The 19,930-nt window shown below is 38.4% G+C and overlaps 1 protein-coding gene across 4 annotated transcripts in view; it reads right to left on the bottom strand.

Annotated features, from left to right (window-relative positions):
- The window catches only part of TRIO (trio Rho guanine nucleotide exchange factor), a 243,846-nt gene that overhangs the window by 63,043 nt on the left and 160,873 nt on the right, over positions 1–19,930 (bottom strand). For 3 of the 4 annotated variants that reach the window (XM_066186236.1, XM_066186245.1, XM_066186252.1), the window contains exons 29-34: positions 19,582–19,693; positions 17,413–17,603; positions 14,423–14,524; positions 12,630–12,772; positions 12,013–12,112; positions 3,820–4,063 (exon numbers count right to left, since the gene is read on the bottom strand). In XM_066186236.1, coding sequence (XP_066042333.1) covers positions 3,820–4,063; positions 12,013–12,112; positions 12,630–12,772; positions 14,423–14,524; positions 17,413–17,603; positions 19,582–19,693 — 892 coding nt within the window. Of the gene's footprint in view, positions 1–1,895; positions 2,539–3,819; positions 4,064–12,012; positions 12,113–12,629; positions 12,773–14,422; positions 14,525–17,412; positions 17,604–19,581; positions 19,694–19,930 lie in introns of those variants that run through there. The other variant, XM_066186261.1, reaches the window with a different exon arrangement.

Here is a 19,930-nt window from a genome sequence, read left to right as displayed (position 1 = left end):
AATAGCTGCCAATTTTTCTGAGCTTGCATGTTCATTTTCATTACACTGAATCTTGTCCCCTGCCCTTTACCCAAAGCTCAGTGGAAGTGTACATGCCCTGCAAAGAAAAGAGGACTGCACTTATAAAACAGGATGTACCCTACCATGAAAAGAAACCCATGTCAAAAAAGAGAGAAGCACCAAATAAAACAACAGGAACAATCTTTCTCCCCCACACCCAAAAACATGTGGGAAATCATTGTAAAAAAGAATGTTGCCTTATGCATTACTTGTGAAAAACATGTTCTTCCGGAGCTAGTGATTTTTTTTTTTGTAGAGTGCACCAACTGTTATTCAGCCTCTTCACTACTCATTCGTTTCTCTCTTCCCCTACTATAAAATGGATTTAGATTTTTTAAAAAATGTATTCCTCTGTGAACTGCACATCAAATTGATTAAATGACCCAAATAACTTTCAAGAACAGATTTGATATCCAGCACAGTAAGCAAGAGGTCAGGAACCTGCCATCAACTCTCATCCTAAGTTACTATTCATCTAGTGAACATCTCTTCTGTGCAATGCTTTCCTCATATTCTTAACAAAGTGTTTATTACCTTAACTACCATAAAATTTTTAGAGATTGAAGATACTCTAAATGTATATATTTTTAATCCATTCATACTGATTAGATGCTTTAGATAATACACATTCTTAGAGGAGAAGTAATACCTACTCTTGTAGGCAATTGATGAGGGTCATTTTTGAGGCTGTCTTTTAACATGAGAATAAAACAACATTACCTTTCACAGTTGACAGATAATGTGTGGACAGACAAGGAATGACCAAGATCAACTGGTAGAACTAGGCTTCACTGAACATATTTTCTGCTTTAATAATCATGCATGTTTTCCTACTCTGCATAATAATTTGAGATTATTTAAGGCATTAAGTATCACCCAACATTTCTGTACTCAGTGATGAAATGTGGTTTGACACACCATAAGAACCAGCTGTCAACTACAAGAGGTTTGCCATTTCAAAACTTTGACTCTCATTTCACCTCTGATTTGCTGTGGCTTTCCTTTTTTTTCTTCTGTTTTGTTGGCAAGTGGGGTTACTGATAAACACAGTTGAAAAGATCAAAACTGCAGGGCTCGTGGACACTGAAAAGAGTGCAAAACTCTCCAGCAAGCCATTGGCATAGGCTAAGCACTCTACATCCAAGTAGCCAACCCCACCACTTCTTATGGTGTTCACCTCCTCCTCTCCCCTGCAATACACAAACCCTCTCTCCCTCAGCCTCTCCCAAGAGCTTGTCATGTCAGACATGCAAAAACTTGAGACTCGTGTCTTAGTCCATGAACTGTACAGAATTACTCAGACTTGATGCTCACACTGTGAGCCTCACATAGCACGTGTATTTTCAGACCTCGAAACCCTAATTTGTTGAATCTCTCAAAAACTCTGAAAGTTTTACTGAATTATTGTCAAAAAAGGAAAAGAAAATCTGTATTGCAAAGACTGAAGGTACATAATTAAGTACTAGAAATCTAGGAAGCACATGAAAAATTATTCACCCAAGAACATGGACTGACTTAAAATTACGTAAGTCACTCACTTGTTCTTTGTTAGAGGATTTGTCTTGCTTTTTAGGAATTCATACCTCTATCAATACCCTCAATGAACAATTCTGAGAAGATCATCTAATTGTTTTTCCATTCTTCCTATTAGCATATTCGCCAATGCTTTATTTAATCAAATGCAGCACTTGAGAATGAATAATTCGTTTGTGGGATTGTCTGAGGTACTTTTCACTGTGGGGGGAAAAATAAAATCAAAGCATTCCACTGGTTTTGCTTAATTTTTATAATCCCTCAGTGAAATGAACACTATCAACCTCTTTCAAGCGATAGAAAGGTAAGGTAGGGACTAAAATGAAACAAATCCAGTAGTTTCAAGTGCCTTCTCTACCCATTTTTTCCCCCCGCTTCAGACTACTTAACATTATGTAACAGCTTGCATGTTCAAGACAGTTCACACTCACTTCAGTCACATGCAGGGGAAACTTTACAAATTAAATATCCATCTCCTAAAGCCTGACACCCAGCAATGTAGGAATAAACAATTAGCAGCTGCTCCTTATCAGTTGGGATTAAGATGGCATACCACAACATCCCGCAGGAAGCCTGTGGCAGGGAAGAAGGCACTTCTGAGGCTGCATTCAACCCTGCAAATTATGCGCACTCTAGCAATGGCTTTCTCTTCTTCTTCAGTGTCCATGATTAATATAATTAATTAATGCTCTTTACTTCAAAGCACCATGTAAAGTATCCTTGAAATGCTCTGCCCCATTTTCCCTAAACAAATTCTAAAGAAAAAAAAAAAGGAGTACAGTACATGTCCACTGGTTTGATTAATCAAAGTAACTTCTCAAACACACAACCAGCTCTATCTGTTCTTTGGGATTCTGACAGGCTCAAGGTATGTACATCTATATTTATAGTCCATCACAGTCTCTCCTAATAAAATTCTCTGCATTCAAAGGTGAAGTCCCTAAACTGCAAAGGAAACGGGATTTATCAGTTCTGTCAGTGTTAAAAAAAATCCAGATTTCACCCCCTAGTCCAAGAAGAAAAGTTTTAGTGTTACCCAACTACATTTTCCAATTTTATCATCAGAACATCTGGAAACTTTCCCTATCCAATTTACTGTAGGACACAAAATGACTAAAGACTACTACAACTACACAGTTCAGTGCTTCAAAGCTCCCCCCAAGCCCCTAATCTTCCTGCACTCAGGAAGTTCCTGCTGTGCCTGCCCCTAATGTAAGAAACACAGACTCACCCCTGTTTTAGTCAAGCGTATTTATACAGTGTCTTTAAAAAAATGAGAAAAATTGTAATAGCTGGAATGGACTCAGTAATTAAAAAAATGGTGGTTACATTTATGAAAAACTTTCTAAAACCAGAATTTTGTGTTTTGGAAGACAAATTTTCCCCAACGTCACTTGTCTGCTAATCTTATTACCTGCAATAACAAACTCTTTGAAATGCATCTTTTCCCATAACATGTGATGAAACGCCTTCTAATGAAATATTTTTCTGGGTTTTTTCCCCTCTTTTTTTTTATAAGTTCACATTTCTTTCTATTCACAGCCTGCAAACTCAAGTAGTTGCAAATGTGGCAAGCAAGCATTTTCTCCAGTAACAATCTACTCTTTGAGCCTGGATAGTTTACAGAGTCAAAAGATTATGGCACACTAAAATCCTAGGACCTTTCAAAAAATCATCAGATTTTTCTTGCACCCTTCAGGAGAATATTCTTTCATGCATCTGAAAAAAACTCAAAGTAAGATTTCAGAGATGCTCTGGGAAAATGTGTCCCAGTGCTACTCTGAAAAGCTCAGTTAAGTAAAACACAGAAGTCCAAATGAACAATTCCTGTGCCAGGGCATATGGATGAGAGTATTTACCTTTTCCATTGCTGAATCTTCATGACCTCTTACTGCAGGGTTTCTCAGGAAACATTGATAATCCATGCTGGAGATTTCTTCCCTCCCCACTGTCAGCCCTTCCCAGGTGCAGTTTCCTATCACTGCAGCTTGATCTAATATTATATATAACTTCTCACCAAGATATAATTTGTTTAAACCTCTTCCCCATCTTCAGCCACATTTTCCCTTAACGCTGAGAACTGCCAACTGCTTATTCTTGGAAAAGACAGTGCGGTTGCTGGAAACAAGGCAGCGCAGGAACACTGAAGCTGCCATATGTGCAGCACTCTCCATCACCCAAAACTCACACTGCTGCTGTCTAGATTTTCTGCCCATCATTCCTTACCTTTGTGGTTAAAAATGCCCTCCATCTCCATGCTGCTGCGAGAGTGGGCGATGCAGAGGGACCCACAGGGGACCAGGCCTTCCGCCGCTGGGGACCGATCCGTGGTTCGTACCAGACACCAGTCAGGCTTGTCATGGGGCCTCTCCAGCACCTCCACGGTCTGCCCACGGCGGATGGTCAGCTCGTTGCTGTTGCAGGCGGTGAAGTCGTGGATCACCACGGTCAGCTCGCACCCGCCAGACAACTGTGAGGGCAGAAAACAAGGAGAAGGCAGATGAATGAATGCTCGTTATCAAACCCTCCGTCATGCGCCGTTACCTATTTAAGACTGCTGGCAGGATTTGTATTTTGGATGAGATAGCCGGCTTCTGGGACTTTCCACATCAAGAAAGAGAGCATTTCAAAATCAGGCAGTTCTGGAGTTTTAGAACAGATTTCTAACTCCGCTTGTCTCTGCCTATTGTTCAAAGCACACTGGTTGTGACAGTGCTGGGCGGAGGATATAAGTGGCTTTTCTTGCTAGACTGCTCTTTATCCCAAATGCTGAAGTAGCAGTCGCTTCTGAATATATTTTATGTGTGATAATTAGCAAAAAAAAGTCAGATATTACTAAATACAGTCACTCACGAGCTTAGTTATCTTTCAAATTCAAGAAAGAAAGAGGTAGCTTTTTCAAATGAACTTACTGCCTTATTCCCACCCTACTCACAGTTTACACACACTGGTCACGAAATCATCCAGGACATATCATACACAATGGGAAAAGTCAGTGTAAAGTTCTTCACAGAACATTCCCAAATACTTAACTGTTTAACAGAAAATTCACATGGGCGCTTACAACTTTCACATTTTTCTTGGTTTCCCCAAATAAAACTGCACAAACCTGAATTCAAAGCATGCAAGCTTAGGGTTTTCCTCCCCCTCTTCAAAACACTTCATTAGAATAACTTTGCCTAAGCTTTAGTTTCCTCTCTTTGATTGTTTCATCTGCTTTGATGTGAAATGAAAATTATTATCAGAACTTTGCAAAGTTCCCAAGACTGCTCCGTGCCAAAGCACCCATCCAACTTAAGCAAGCAGTCCCAGAATTCCTTCTTCCTTACGGCTACAGCATTCCAGGCAACTTCAGCTTTTCATGTGTGAGCATTTCTATAGCTCTGGCTGCTTCAGTGCAACATTCATACCAGATCTCAGCTGGCATTCAACTTCTGTGAATTGTAACCAAGCCCGTAAACTCCTTTAGCTCAGTGAGGTAATCCTGCAATGCTCTACACTGACAAAGGAGGACCAACGCCCTGTGAGAATTCCAGCTGCAAGTGGAAGAAGCAAGTACCACACTTGCTATTGTTATCAAACTATAACAAATGCTATTTGTTTTCAAGCAAGAATTTTGTAGCAAATGACAAAACCAGCAAAATCCCAGTAAGAATCAAAGGACAATTTCAACCATCTCTTCCTCAAGTCTGCAACAAATGACAGAACATAACTCCGAGCAGATGGGCTACAGTAACTCCAGAGTTTTCCCATGGTATCTGCCTGCTAATCTCACTGGCTAGCATTGCTTGTGTGTGCTTACAACGGAGCAGAAGTTTTCTTGAGGGAATGCTGGGGCCAAGAAGGGCAGAAAACCCTCATACATCTAGTGTTTAAGGAAGATGGATGAGTATGCATAAATCAGGCTGTACCTGTTTAGATGCAGGCTAAAAATTAATCCCATTGCTTCTACCCTGTCTCTTTGGACAGCCCCAATACACAAATTACGGGGGGGGGGGGTGGGGTATATCTTCAAAACATGTTACCTCCTCCCTCATTAAAATGTTTCCTGCTCCCTTACACTCCCTTTTTTAGCCCATGCAAAGGGGAAAACGTAAAGAGCTTTCCCTTGTTTTCTGGTATTGATTAATGTTACAGCCTTTGTCAGACCAACTCAGAAATAATTGAAACCATCTGTATGCCTGATGGAGACTAACAAAAAAAGCTGATGAAGTATGACTTCACAAGGTGTCCAGGGCAGACCAAATTTTTTTCACGAGTCCATATCCCATCCAGTGCAAGCAGAGTAACAAGCTGACACTTTCCAGAAACTGCATCTCGTCCTCATATTTCTTCCTAAACACCTACAAGAGCATATCTTTGGTGCTCTGGTTGCTTTCCTCACCCTTCACTTCCTACAAATAGAGATTAAGGTATATTTTTTGTGACTGGTGCAATGGCCACATGTTTTGGTAAGGTAGTTGTTCTTTCTTCTCCTTCCCCCTAATTTAAAAAAAAAAAAAAGTACGATCTCAGATTTTATATTTTCTAAGTACTTTGTATAATATTAAGCTATAGGATAAAGCAAATGAAGGCTGTCAGTGGCCATGTCAGATGGCCAAAGTACACAAAATTCCTAGTTTTCCATACAACGTGGTAATCAGATATCCTAGCTGGCTGGTATTCCACTGAAATTCAACACTCCTTCACACTTCAGTAAAGTATGTAAGACACTTCTTATCCAGGGTCCAGACCATCCTCAAATATGCACCTATGCTGTTACATGCAAGTCAGTGCAGAACTTTTCCACTACTGCTAAGACACCAAAAACAATGATTTCTGCATCCAATACACACATATGACACTTTGGAGAGCTGAGCTTAAAAAGCATTTACCAATTTTCCCTTCCTTTGGGTTAACTTCCCTTCTTTCTGCCTACTACAGTAGTGGTTAGGAAACGCTTCTTTCCTCTGTTTCATTGCTGGATTTCTCCCCGTAACACACTTTCTGAAAGCAGTTTCATCTTTCACGCTGATTAAATGCAGTTGGACAGCAAGGAGTGTCTGTGATTAAGCGTGTTGCTCAACAGCTGTTGTTGGACAGCTTTGGCAAGGCTCTCCAGGCTAGCTAGAGGGAAGAGCAAGAGGCACAGCACAAACTGGGAGACTCACTTGCACTGAAGGGAAAAGAGTTACAAACTATCAAAATCCAAATTTAGGCTGAACAAAGGCTTTATATACTTTATCCACCCGTCTCAAGAAACCTTTTATGTAAACTGAATTAATCACGCATGATAAAAATAAATGATGCTATGTCTGAAACACGGAAACTGGAGAGACAGACGAGATGAGAAACAAAAGCCAGACAGAAACAGAACTGGAGATTAAAAAAGGCACAAAGTTTAATTAAACAGCTTATCATGGGACACAATGCCTTGCAGTTGCTGAAATTAATGTTAACCATCTACGTTCACCTCTCTGGGGCGTTTTAGTCACTGCCGCTTGTAGAAAGAAGAAAACACATGACACAAACACATGAACATCACTGGCTGAGTACATTCTTAGCATAGGTTTGCTGAAGTCAGAGACACCACACTAAGTCCATCTGCCACCACTACCTGAAAATATCATGACTGACAAGATATTCAAGAGCCAGGCCATATGACATCCTCTCAGGACTGCAAATGAAATTTAATTTTCCATGGTAACTTTACATTAAGAAAAAGGAAAGCAAAGAGAAGCTAACAAGACTTCTCAATTATTTTAAGCATGAAAATCTTTAACCCCCTTTTAAAATGGAAACAAGTACTCTCTGGGAGAAAAGAGATGGGACAGCACAAAAGCTCTGCCTCAAATAAAGAGCATTTTGCTTTGACAAGGTAGCTGTCCAGACTTGGTTTCTGACTCTGAAAAGAGGTGGGTACTCAGAGCCGTGCCTACTTTTTTACTAACATTTTTTTCTGATTGGAGCCTTTTCTCTTACAGAGACTCAGCTGGCAGAACTAAATACTTGGTTGTCTCCTGCTGCTTCAGTCCTTTTTCTGTTTTTCAAAGAACTACACACAAGCTTAAAGAAGCATGAAAATTAAATACAACTTCACACAGACACTAATACAAAGTGTTACCAGCTGGGCACAAAAGAAAATTTCTTAAAAATAAAATACTGCTCTACTGACCACCCACAGCAGCTAGCATGATTCCTACTATTTAGGATAGCAACCTATTACAGCTCATCTTCTAAAAGCCTCTCATGTTCTCAGACACCAAAATACTAGTTTGGATTATTTCATGTTTCTACCAGATCACTGGATAGAAGCATGAAAAAACCCTACCAGACCTACATTGTTTCCTTCAGCCTCCCTAGTTAATTTCCTGTGCACTGGATCAAGTTCAAAAGACAATGTTAAAAATCAGATGAGGCTGATGAAAGGCCAAATGAATGGTCCAAGAATCTCTTTTATCTATTAGCCACCTAAAATGCTGGCTACACACCTACGGAATGTGAATGGAAGGGATGCTGTGAAAAGTAAAGGGCAAAATACTTACTGAGAAGGGTACAATAAGAGCACTCATGCAGAAAACTGAGATGCTTTGATGGACTATAAATCTCTCTCTCAAAAATTCTGTATTTCAGTCCGAATTCCATTATACCTTCAATGCTTCAGGATGGGTCAGTGCTATTGATGTAAATATTTAGCATGTCTTGCAATATGAAGATACAGCTCATGATAATCAAAAAAGGCCAGAAACGGATCTTAAACAACCTAGCCACTTCTTTCCCTTCCCCTAGAACATGATCAACCACATCTGTGTGAGTCCTTAACATTTATCCAAACTGTTCTCAAAGAACTCCAGTTATGGAGATTCCCCAGCCTTCAAAATTACTCTGCCCTAGGGTTTCACATGTCCATATGCATAAAAAGTATTATTGCAATCTTTTTAAAAAATAAGTCCTTTGATTTCCATCCCATCCACTTAAAATATAGGTAAAAGACTGTTTAGTAACTCTGTGTGGTAGCCTTTTTTCCAATTTGAAGACCTAAAGTTCTTCCTCATGCCTTTTTTTTCCCTTCAGACTTGTTAGCCCCAATTCTTTACCTCGCCTTGTAAGTTAGGTTTAGTAGACTTCTTATCATTCTTTTTTCTTCTTTCCCTCAGAATTCTTCCAATGGACCACTGATTTTCCAAAATTCTGTACTCAAAACTGGGTGCAGTATCTAATGTAAGCCTTGCAAGTTCTGAGGGAAGAATGAGGACTTTGTGTCCTCAACATCCCATTTCTACAAGGCAATATATTGCTGCTTTCCTCGCCCTCCCAGATGCATCACAGAGCTAAATAATAAACACGTTGTGAGCCTCTGTCGCTTCTCAAACATCCCCTCAAAAACTGTTCAAGATTCTCATGTTTTCATTAGCATTTAACTATTTCCACCTATTCATTCAAGCTCACATGCGTTCCTATTAAACTGCACAGTATTTTGCCAGTTAATTTTTCCCATTGCCAAGATCATTCTGAATTCTAATTCTGCCTTCCAACACTGTTTTCAGATGACATGAAGCTGGGAAGGATGTCAATGTCAGCTTTATAAACACATGGTCTATTGCATCATCCCAGTCATTACTGAAAAGCAGCATTGCAACAGTGGACCCAACAATCAGAAGTTAAAATTCTAGCCTAAAAAGCAAGGTGGAGAAGAAAAACGCTAATCATGAAGTTATTCTCTGTTGTTATGACAATTCCAATTATGTCAGAAAACAGGATGCAAGGAAAGAAGTTTGGACAATATTCAACCACCTGCTATCAAGGTTAAGGATTTTCAGCTCTTTCAAAGTATATCTCTGAGGAGGGGAGAAAGAATATTGACATTTGGATAAAGGACTTCATTCTTGATATACTCCCTGTATAACAATTTAGCACTTTTAACCAAAACATTTATTTTAAAAGAATGAACCGTCTGAACATATAATTGGAGGAAGTAAAAGAATGGTTTTACTTGGCTGTTGATTAATTTGACATGTTTGATATTTTTTGTCTTTTCTCAACCTCAATAACAGATACATGTAACCAGAAATATGTTCAGCAAGAGCTTAGTAAGTAATATAGCACTAAACACTTCTACTACTTCATTATTACTGGTTTTAATTGTTTGATATTTTTAAGTTTCTTGATTTTGAATCCCATCTCAGCTACATGCTCCAAATTTGACGGAGGAGTTCCACTGCTTCCTCTGGCTAACCACATCAACAGCACTTTAAATCTGTACAACTGTTTTATTCTGTTCTGCAGGACATTCACACACACATTCAAGCTTCTAGGCTAAGGAAACAGAGTTGATTTTAAACCCCAAGTCAACTGCAGCTAATGAATTTTCAACATCCAAAGTGAGATTACTTCAGACTCAGCAACAGTGTTAAGACACCCTAGAGATTTAACTGGACACTTTCTTGTTACTGTTCCTAAAAAAATTTCATTTTGTATTTTTAAACAGATTAAAGATTTTCTCAATGTATTTAGCAAACCAAAGCATACAACAGAAACATACAAAGCTACACTGCTTATGCACACACTTTTTACAAGTGCACAACAGTAAATTCCTTCCTTGGACATACACAAAGCACAAGTAACTTCCAGGGAGTCATTAGCTTGTTTTTCTTGGCAAAGAAAAGTCTAACAAAAATTTTATACACAAATGCAAGATCTCAATGATACTCCAAAAACAACACTACAGTCACTAATCCCACTTAAAATTTGTCAGGAAAATACTGAAAAGTGTTCTTCATTCCTCCTCGCTTCCATTCCTCCTTCTTTTAACTTATAACTCCTGTTGCACAGGTTGTTGGTAAGACTCCTCCTCATGTCAGACTAGAAAACAATCCTGAGGGCATTCTACTTGGCCCACCTTTCTCAGCAATTCTCACATGATGCGGAATATTCCAGTGAAGGGCATCAGAAGATAACTGTGCCAGTCACCCTAGTGAACAGTGCACCACGAACAAGTGCAGAAGGGTGATGGCAGGGATCACTGCTCTGCACTGCATCATCTCCAGGCTGCATGCACACAGCGTGATGTCCCAGCCAACAAACTGGGAAATCACTGAGAGCATGACTTGCTTCTGAGTGTCACAGGTTACCTAAACTCTTCTCTTAAGAACCATTTGCTAGCATACAAAATTCAATGGTTTTAAAAAAATCCCTGAATAGTTAAGTAAGAATGCTAAGAATAAGACAGCAAAACAAAAGTAATCAGAAGAGTTCTTCCTCTAACCTTCCTCTACCTGTGTTTTCCTCACAGGTACCTTTAGAAGAAGCCACTATCAAAACTACAGACCAACCTCAGTACAAATGCACGAAGTCAAAACCTGAGTTGTTCTTGCAAATACAGGAGTAACCAAAGCACCTAATATTTCCCTCCCCCTGTCTACTTCTATACATGGAAAGTATCATGAAAATCAAACTATAGAGTTTGAGGGACATGTGAAAATAGAAGAAACTCACTGAGTTTATGTGATGATGGGAATGGTCAAAATATTATTTTGAGAACCTATTCACTTAGCTACCCTGAAGAATACTGGTTATTTATCTGCATAGTTTGAATGGTTCATCAGAACAACTTTATGCAAGGAGGTAATAGACCAGAAATCTCTAACAAAACTTTAAAGTAATTTGCTAGGCATCTTCAGTGTTTTAATTGATTCTTCTGTTTGATAAACCTTTATTATCCACCTTTACCTCCCTCCAGGGTCCTAACACTTCTCACTTGCCAAAATTCTTATTTCAATTCCAAGTAACACACACATTTCAGAAAAAATCTTTTTTTTTGACACTTATCTTTCTTCCACCCAGGGGAAACTCTGGCTGTGTATCCTTATGGTAGGATACAGCCAGAATCTATAGGCAGAGCTGGAGGAAAGGAAACACCAGCACTTGTGCAAAATGACAGTTTTGTGGGTTACTTCTGGACAATTCCATCAGCTTTCATGCAGAAAGTGAACACCTACACTCTAACCCATAAACATTGGAGAGTACTTTTCCTTTACAACAGTATCACTGTGGCAATCACCAGCCTCAAGCCAACACGAAAAGCAGATGGTGTGCTTTCAGGGAGGCTGAGATTAACATCGAGAAAAATTCTGTGCATCACTATCAAATTTTATGGAAAATAGGATTTTCATGTTAAACTGGGTCAAATCTTTGAGCAAACAGCAGAACAGAGGGGACCAAAATGGCACCAACATAATCTCTTCATGACTATTAGATTGAAACAATCACTTTTGCTCTCCCACATTATTAAGGTATTTTCTCTATCGCAGACAGCTATTTTTAAGAGACAGTATTTGCACACCTCTTCTCTGAAGGTACTAAGGACTAATCTTGGGTGCTAATTCACACTAAGGGACAAAACATCTGCTCTCAGCCCGGAGCAATGCCTGGGAAACTTACCTTATCGCTGTCAAGTGTGTTCTGGGAGGTTCTTGAGGCAATTGAAATAGTATCAGGCTGGCTGCTGCCATCTCCCTGACTGTCCAGGTCCTCACCATCTCTGCAAAAAATTCAGTTTTTATTACAAGAGTAGCACTGTGTTTGTAACATGTTAGTTAAAGAAGTGACACTCCTAGTGTGGTAACAGACACCAAATTAACTGATGCAAGAATCAAATACTCAATACTTAATCTGTTCTTTGCTGTAAGAGAAGAAAATAATTTGTAAAGTATATCATGAAGAATTGAGCCAGAAATATGGCAACAAACTTGCACAGTCATTTAGCCAAAGCTAGCAAGAAGGACACTTGGTCATGCATTTCAAGCTTCATAAAAGGAAAACCAAGGACCTGAGTAACCCATGCAGAATTGCAATTTACACAAGTCAGGGACTATTCAGAGCAGAAATCTCAACAAATTCAGCACTGCAGGAAACTGTAAATTAATGATAAGATAAAGCTGGACAAAATGACTCTTGCTTTTGTCCAATTCACTGAAAGTCATTCAAAATTCAACACTACAGAGGAAAGAGCACTGTTGTGTACTTAGAGATCTCTGATTATTTGAAATACTACTTACCTTCTTCCTTTCTGTTTTGTTGTTGGTGCAGTTTTGGGAATGTGGATGGGCTCTTTCAATGCTCCTTTCAGATGAATAGTCCTTTCTTGTATCACTTCCCGGATGTGTTTGATCCAGTCCTGTTTATTCTCTATACTGGATGCCTTTGATATGCAAAAGAAACAAAACCCCCACAATGGACCATTATGGCTGAGTAGATCCACACATACAGTCAGCTAATAAACACAAAGTGGAATGCATAAAGAATGACTTCGTGAAAAATTTCTGAAAACCCAAACAGAGAAAAGGAAATTCTAGCTGGTTGTCTTAATTTTGAATCGCCAACACTACTTTACACCTCTCAACATTATTAATATTGGTAATTTAAAAAATATTTTAACCTTAATTCAGAGTTAACTTTTGTAACTTGATGACTAAAGCCTCGCATGCATCTCATGTGAGGCAGGGCGGATTGACTTACTTGGAGGATACCAGTAATAACACCTTGAATACTGGTATTTTAAACTCACCCTACATTTTAGGTTAATTCTAACTTGAAATAATAATAATAATAATAATAATAATAATAATAATAATAATAATGTAAACTTTTACTGCAACACATACACTTTGTCAACACATTTCATACATTACTCTTCTCACTTTCTGATACAGATCTTGAGGCAGAAAACTAATTTAGGGATTGTATTTTAATTACTGCCCGCAACATTTCTGTTTCTTTAAATACTCCAGAAACTACTTGATATCCACCTGCCCCATTTGTAAGCTGATTGCTTAGTCCAATTTAATCCTGCGCCTGAAATGTTACTAAACATAAATATTACTGAAGATCTAAAGAAATTATTATATATAATTTCCTTAATTATACACTACTTCTCTTGCTGTCTCCTGAAATAACTGGCTTCAAACATATCATAAATATTTAATGTATTATAAATATATAATAACCAGGAATTCTAAAAGGATGAGGAAAATTGTAGGAACAGATGGACAGGTAGGAAAAAGAATTTTGTTTTCTTTTACAAACAAAAACATTTAGGAAAAAAAGCTGAACATGACCTTTTAAACAATCTTTTATATAGTTTTTCATGGAATTTACTTCTAATATTAATGAGGTATGGGAGTGCTTGTTTCCAGCCTTCAAAATGAACCAACCAACCAAAGTTCACGAAATTGTTGAAGAGCTCGATGTATCATCAAAATATTCCAAATATCCTATGCACTAAGTAAAGTACAGAACATAAACATCTTAAAGTGATCTTATGTAGAAAGCCCTTAATTAAAACCTCTTATTCTGCTCTGCCCTGGGAGGATCATTTCAGGCTGCAAAGCATTGTCTGTAAAATTAGGGAAACAAAAAAAACTGAAAGAAAATCTAGTATGTATTAATGTTACATTTAATTTTCCTGCATTCCTTGACTACTTCCAGAAAACTAATATAAGCTTTTGTTTCCTTTATCACTAGGAAAAGATACAAATTTGAGTATTGACATGTAAATTGGAGAAGCCATTTTTAAGTGATATTACTGAGTATTCACTATGAATATATATGAAATCACAAACAATACTGTAGGTGTATTAACCTATGGAATGGGAAGATTAACTTTGTTTCAGCTCAACAGAGCTCCTCAAAATATGCCAAATTACCCATTAGCTGCTTATGGTATCACAGACCAGGTTCTTCAGTTGAGAAGGAGTCCCAGGTCACACACCATAATCACATCCTGCTTTCCCAACAAATATCAACAACTGCAAGACCTGCTATAGACTTAAAGAACTTCTGCAAAAATTACCTTGAGAACAATTTTGTTGTCTGAAGTTGGTGTCCTTCCAACCCATAGAGCAAACTTGCAGGGGTCTCCTTCTACATGTTCTGTGACACCCAGTTCTGAAGTCTGGAATTAAGAAAAAATTGTTAGGACCACACGGCATTTTTTCTCAGAAGCCACAAAGGCAAGCTAATAATCTACACAACTGAGCACTGCTATTTAAAGAGATTTTCATAAGCTTAAGCCTAACTCGTATGCTAGAGAGAATCCTTTATTCTGGTGGCAGTGGTGAGGTCTTTTCAAAAAAGCAAGAACTGCAAGCTTAACAGTCTTTTCTATAGAGTGCCAATAAACAATAACCCTTACAATCTGAATGCCGAATTACTTATTTTAGTTTTTGGATTTCACAGTAAAAGCCTTGTAACTCAAAAGAAGATTCTTGGCAAAAAGTAAGTTTTGGCTTCTCTCCCTGTTCATTTCCATTGGAGAACACTCACTGTTTACTGATTTTTAAGCTTTCCCTCAGATAAGATATGCTTAAGAATTCTCTTGATATCTTCTGAAACTCTGGTTCCTTTTCTGTCAAATGAGCCTTTCCTAGTGTGTTTCCTTCCCTCTGAAACAGATGAAGTAATTCAGAAATGCAGTTTCCCTCGAGAACTTTGTGAGACAACTACATGAGCAACCAGTCTTTGGAAATGCTCTAATGTCAGACCTTAATAGCCAATTATCATCCAAAATGTTTTCACTTTCCGACTGGAACAACATATCACTCATGTGAATTGGCTTCCACTTTAAACAATTCATACAGGCTCTGTTCCAAAAAAATTTACAAACTAAGAAATACAGCTCAAACTAAAAGAACCCTCACCCCTCCAACAGCTGTTAATTATTCTCACATGATTAGAGCTGTATTTTTCCCTTCATACACATCATCATTAGCACATACACACTTCAACACAGGAGATGCTGGATACTCAATACCTGAGTAAAGGTACTTTTCTTCTTGTCTCACTTGGATGCCAACTTGGGGTTTGTTTTGTTTTGTTTTTGGTAGTTTTGTTGTGGTTTTTTTTTTGTAGGTGAAAGCTTCTCTGTTTTTTTTTTTGTTCTAAAATAATCCCATCCCAACATCTACCTTCCACACACAACTGTCTTTGCCCAACAGGCAGCTGAGCAACATGGCTCACTGCAAAGGACACTGGCAAGGCTAAGAGTCTGCACGAGCCTCACAGAACAGAAATCATTGTGGGTTACTGGATGCATGGAAACCACACTGAGGTGAGGAAGCTCCCAAACAGCCAGTTACTGGTGACTGGGAGAGTGTTCTGTCAAAGTAATACCTGCTTGCCTTTTTTCCCACAGCCCTCCTTAGGCATTTGCTCTTGGACACTTAATCTCTTGCCAAAGGAGTTCGTTAACACATTCTGCCCCTTATGTATTTATCATGCCACTGAGTATCCTGTGCTGGGGAAACCCTTATGGTCATCATGCCTGAAGGAAAGAGAAGGACCTCACTTTTGTAAAGCCACCTTCCAGAAGTCACAGGACACCATACAAAAAAGATCTTCAGCTCAAATCAACAAGCATGCTTTCAACATGTGCCTTTTCTAAAGATCACCTATAGGAGCTGCTTATCCTGTAAGCTGCACTACAGGATATTTTGCCAGATAGAATATGACAACAAAAAGAAACCTTGTATTTTAAAACTGAGGTACAATGAGAGTCTTCAAGACTTCCATTAGCTTCTCTAAGACCTTAGGCTATTACTAAATTCCTGCTGGAGGAACTGACATGACAATTTTACAGGACTGATTTTTCAGTTGTCGCCTCTCCCACATAATCCCTTGGGAGCTATCAATATTCTTCAATACACCAGCATTTGCTTTTTATTTTGGGTTCTTAAGAGCACTAAAGAAAGGTGTGATCAACAAACAGCTGCAGCTGTGTTACCTGCTAGCTATTTAGTATCAGGAAGGAAAAAGCAAGTGTTAGAAATGAAGTGACAGAATATGCAAAGAAAGATATGGAAAAAAAGAGGGTTTTTTTTCTCCAACCTGTTTTACCAGTTTGGACACAGAAGTGGGAAGAGGGAATGAATGAAGGAACAGAAGCACGGAGAAAAGACTCATTATTTAAACCATCTAGACTTAGTTATATGTCTCAACAGGATCAATACAAGAACAGTGTTTTTTAGAGTGTGATTCTGAGAAGGAAAGTAATTTCAAGTACTTGCTCTGAACTATTTGGTATAAAAACTAATCTTGCCTTTGAGAGATGCAGAGTAAGCCACGGGAGACTGTCTTGCCACTTGGCTACCTAAATTTATGGTGAGTGAATACTGCTCTCACACAAGTCATCCAACAAGATGGGAAAGTAAGGTTGTGAATTCCAGAGTTTTGTAAAGCATACATGCTAGAGATAAGAAAAGAAGAGTGGAGGTTTTGGGGTTGTTTTTTTTTCTTTTTTATAGATGGGAAGAAAAACATTTCCACCTTTACATCCTTTCAGTAGACCTTAAGTAGTATAATTCTATTTATTGTAAGACTACTGGTCTCAGCGAACATTCTTGAATTCTTGAACTTTTCCAAAACAAAGTTCTTGCCTTCCCCAATCAGTAGGTGTAGAATATCCACTAAAATGAAAGCAATAGTAAACAAGAAAGATGAAGGCAGCTCATCAATTCCTTGCATTCTTCTGCTTTATACAAATAAGTGTTAAAGAATTTGCGATCAACACATAATTAAGACAAAACCAGTCCAGCTCAATATTGATTTTCTTTTGACCTGACACACCAAGACTGACATGTACCCTTCAGTCAGTTGCTTTGAGCCTATCCTTTTGCCACAAAAGCAAGACAAAGCACCAAAGTTGCAAGATTTACTCCATACTTTCCAAGACTGTTCTCTCAGTGCTCTGTAAGAGTACAAGTTTTTCACTTAAATCACCTGAGCTTAGCTGAAGCCTACTCTAGACAGTTTTGTAAATATGATCAGTTGTTCTCCCATACTTACAAACAGTTTGCTCTTGTAAATGTACTTGCTCCTTCCACTCGAGTCCTTTACTTCTTTACTGAAAACCAAGGACATCTCAAAAAGGAAAAGGTGCCTCTCTCTTCCCTTTCGAATCAAAGTTTTTGGGTCCCACACTTGGAAGGATTCTTGAAGGATGAGCTCTCCCTGAGATTCTATATTTTCATCAAAGCCTAAAAACAAAGTGAAAGGAAAGATTCACCATGAAAAGTTGGTAATACAAATAATGTAAAAAGCACAGGTTCTGTTAATTAAACTGTATGTTTTTTTTCTCCCTAATACAACTTCCAAAAGATGAAATTCCAAGAAAACAATACTAAAACCAAGACCTGATTTTAACACTGCAATATACTAAATGTAACTGCAGCTCAAATGTACTTCTAAATTTAGACATCCAACTGTTAAGAACTTAACCAACTCTTCTGGCAGTATTTTACCAACAAATGACGTATCTGTCTTTGTCAGCTTCTGGTAACCTCTTCTGTAACAAAAATGATTTCTCTTATGGGCTTTCTGCCACTGTAGAAAGTAAGCAACTTGCAAAGACACAGAGCATATCAGATTTTTCTGCGAGTGCCAAGCTCCCAAAAGCCACCTTTTCTGGAGGTACACCTTCTCTACCATGTGGGCAATGAGCACAGAAATGTGTTCCAGCTGGGGATGGAAAAACATGGCAGCTTGGAGCTGTTGGCATACAATCAGCCTGCTAATGGCCATGCCAGAATTGATCCACAGTAAAGTAATTACCAGCTGGATCACTTGTATTGAGACATAATGAAAAAAAAATGAAGATTGAGAATACCAACAATTTTACTTCCATTTTAATGGTACCATGCTCTCCCAGTTTAATACACAGCTTTAGAGTTGGAGGATAACAAAAACTGTCTGCCATACTCTTCTGAGTAGTATAAAAATGTATTTTAAATATATACTGCTTGCCAGTTCTCATGTTCTGAACAGGGCAACAGTATGGAGAGGATCAGAGGCAAGTTCCGCCAGGATGTTCATTCCAAATCCTCCAGAGACATAAAGAGGAAATGTGCTCACTCACTATACTTGTCCAACATGGGATGACTCAACATCGCACGCAAGAGTCGTTGTAAAACCAACTTATGTAAAAGATTAGGATATTCTCCAGAGTCACATTCCAAGTGTTAAAAGATTATTACCAAAGGTGGTCAGCCTTTATACTAAGACCACCTCCTAAACAAGCATTTGGAACTGATCCTGTAAACTGACCAACATCCTTACTGTTCAAAATCAAAGAACAGATGTGATCCAGAGCATTCATACGATCAAGGATCACATGTCAAACTAAGGCAAATTTTACAGTAACAAGCACAATACTGGAAATTCCACAACAAGCTGCATGCTACTACCAGAAGGCAGAGGGGAAGAAGAGGCGTATTGACTAGAAGCACTTAAGAGCATTTATTCAGCAGCTGTAGGGTAAGAGGACCCTGCTTTTTTCTCAAAAACTTTAAATGCCCAAGAAAAAACACTTCTATTACTAAATGTATTATTGGACCATTATAACAGGGTAATGTGCCAATTGCAAAACAGATTTTGGCAGGAAGTTGTTCTAAGCACGTAGATGCACTACATCCAACCTCCACTGTCTGCCATGAACATGATTATGCTGGCTTAGGCTTGGGCTAAATTGGCTTATGCTGACATTTTACTGCCAGAAGATAGATTTCATGTCAACTAGAAGTCTGTTATGGAACAGGCAGCAAACAGATGTGAAAAAAACAAACTTCCTAGAGACAATTATTTGACACATAAATTGGCAAAATCACCAATAATACACTTATGGGCCTCATAGCAAATGATACTGGTTGGAGAACACAGCCAAAGCCAGCAGAGCTGACCAGTCACCTATGGCATTTTGGGTGAGTAGTGGACTACTTCATTAGCCTACACGTTTTTCAAATCTGCAGTGGTACAACTACAGATCAAGGTGAAAGAACACTTAAAAAAATAATAAAACTGTATGAGCTGTCTGTAACAATTAATTTTCCTAAATAAATTTGCACCTTGTATAGCCCAGCCAAAATAGTAGAAAAATACAAACCCAGAGAAAAGAATGTGTTCACAAAACAAAGTTAATCTGCAGCACACAATGAATTGGAAAGGCAGCTTGAATCCTACCTTCCAGCATGCTGAGGTGCATGGCATCATTGGCTCGCTTTGGCACACTAAGCATCACCTCCAGGCCATCTTTAATCTCACCTTTACCTTCTTCACAGCACGTGAGCAGCTCCTGCAAAAGACAAGCAGACAAAATGACTATCACTCATTTCTGCACTAATATGACAGACAACTAAAGAGTAGTTCTAACAAACCAAAAATAATTTTTGACATATAAAGTATTTTTTAACTTCTTACTCTGCCAATGACATGACAGCATACTTTGTTTCTATCATGATCAGTTCTTTAAGGAGCAGCCCAATCTATCAGTTAACCATTTCTAATTTAAACAGGTTTATCTGCTTAATAA

The sequence above is a fragment of the Chamaea fasciata genome, unplaced genomic scaffold (assembly GCF_029207755.1).
Source record: "Chamaea fasciata isolate MVZ Bird 193981 ecotype frontalis unplaced genomic scaffold, bChaFas1.0.hap1 SCAF_1, whole genome shotgun sequence".
Taxonomy (NCBI): Eukaryota; Metazoa; Chordata; class Aves; order Passeriformes; family Sylviidae; genus Chamaea; species Chamaea fasciata.
Note: the sequence above shows the minus strand (reverse complement) of the source record. Positions and strands in the feature narration are given on the sequence as shown.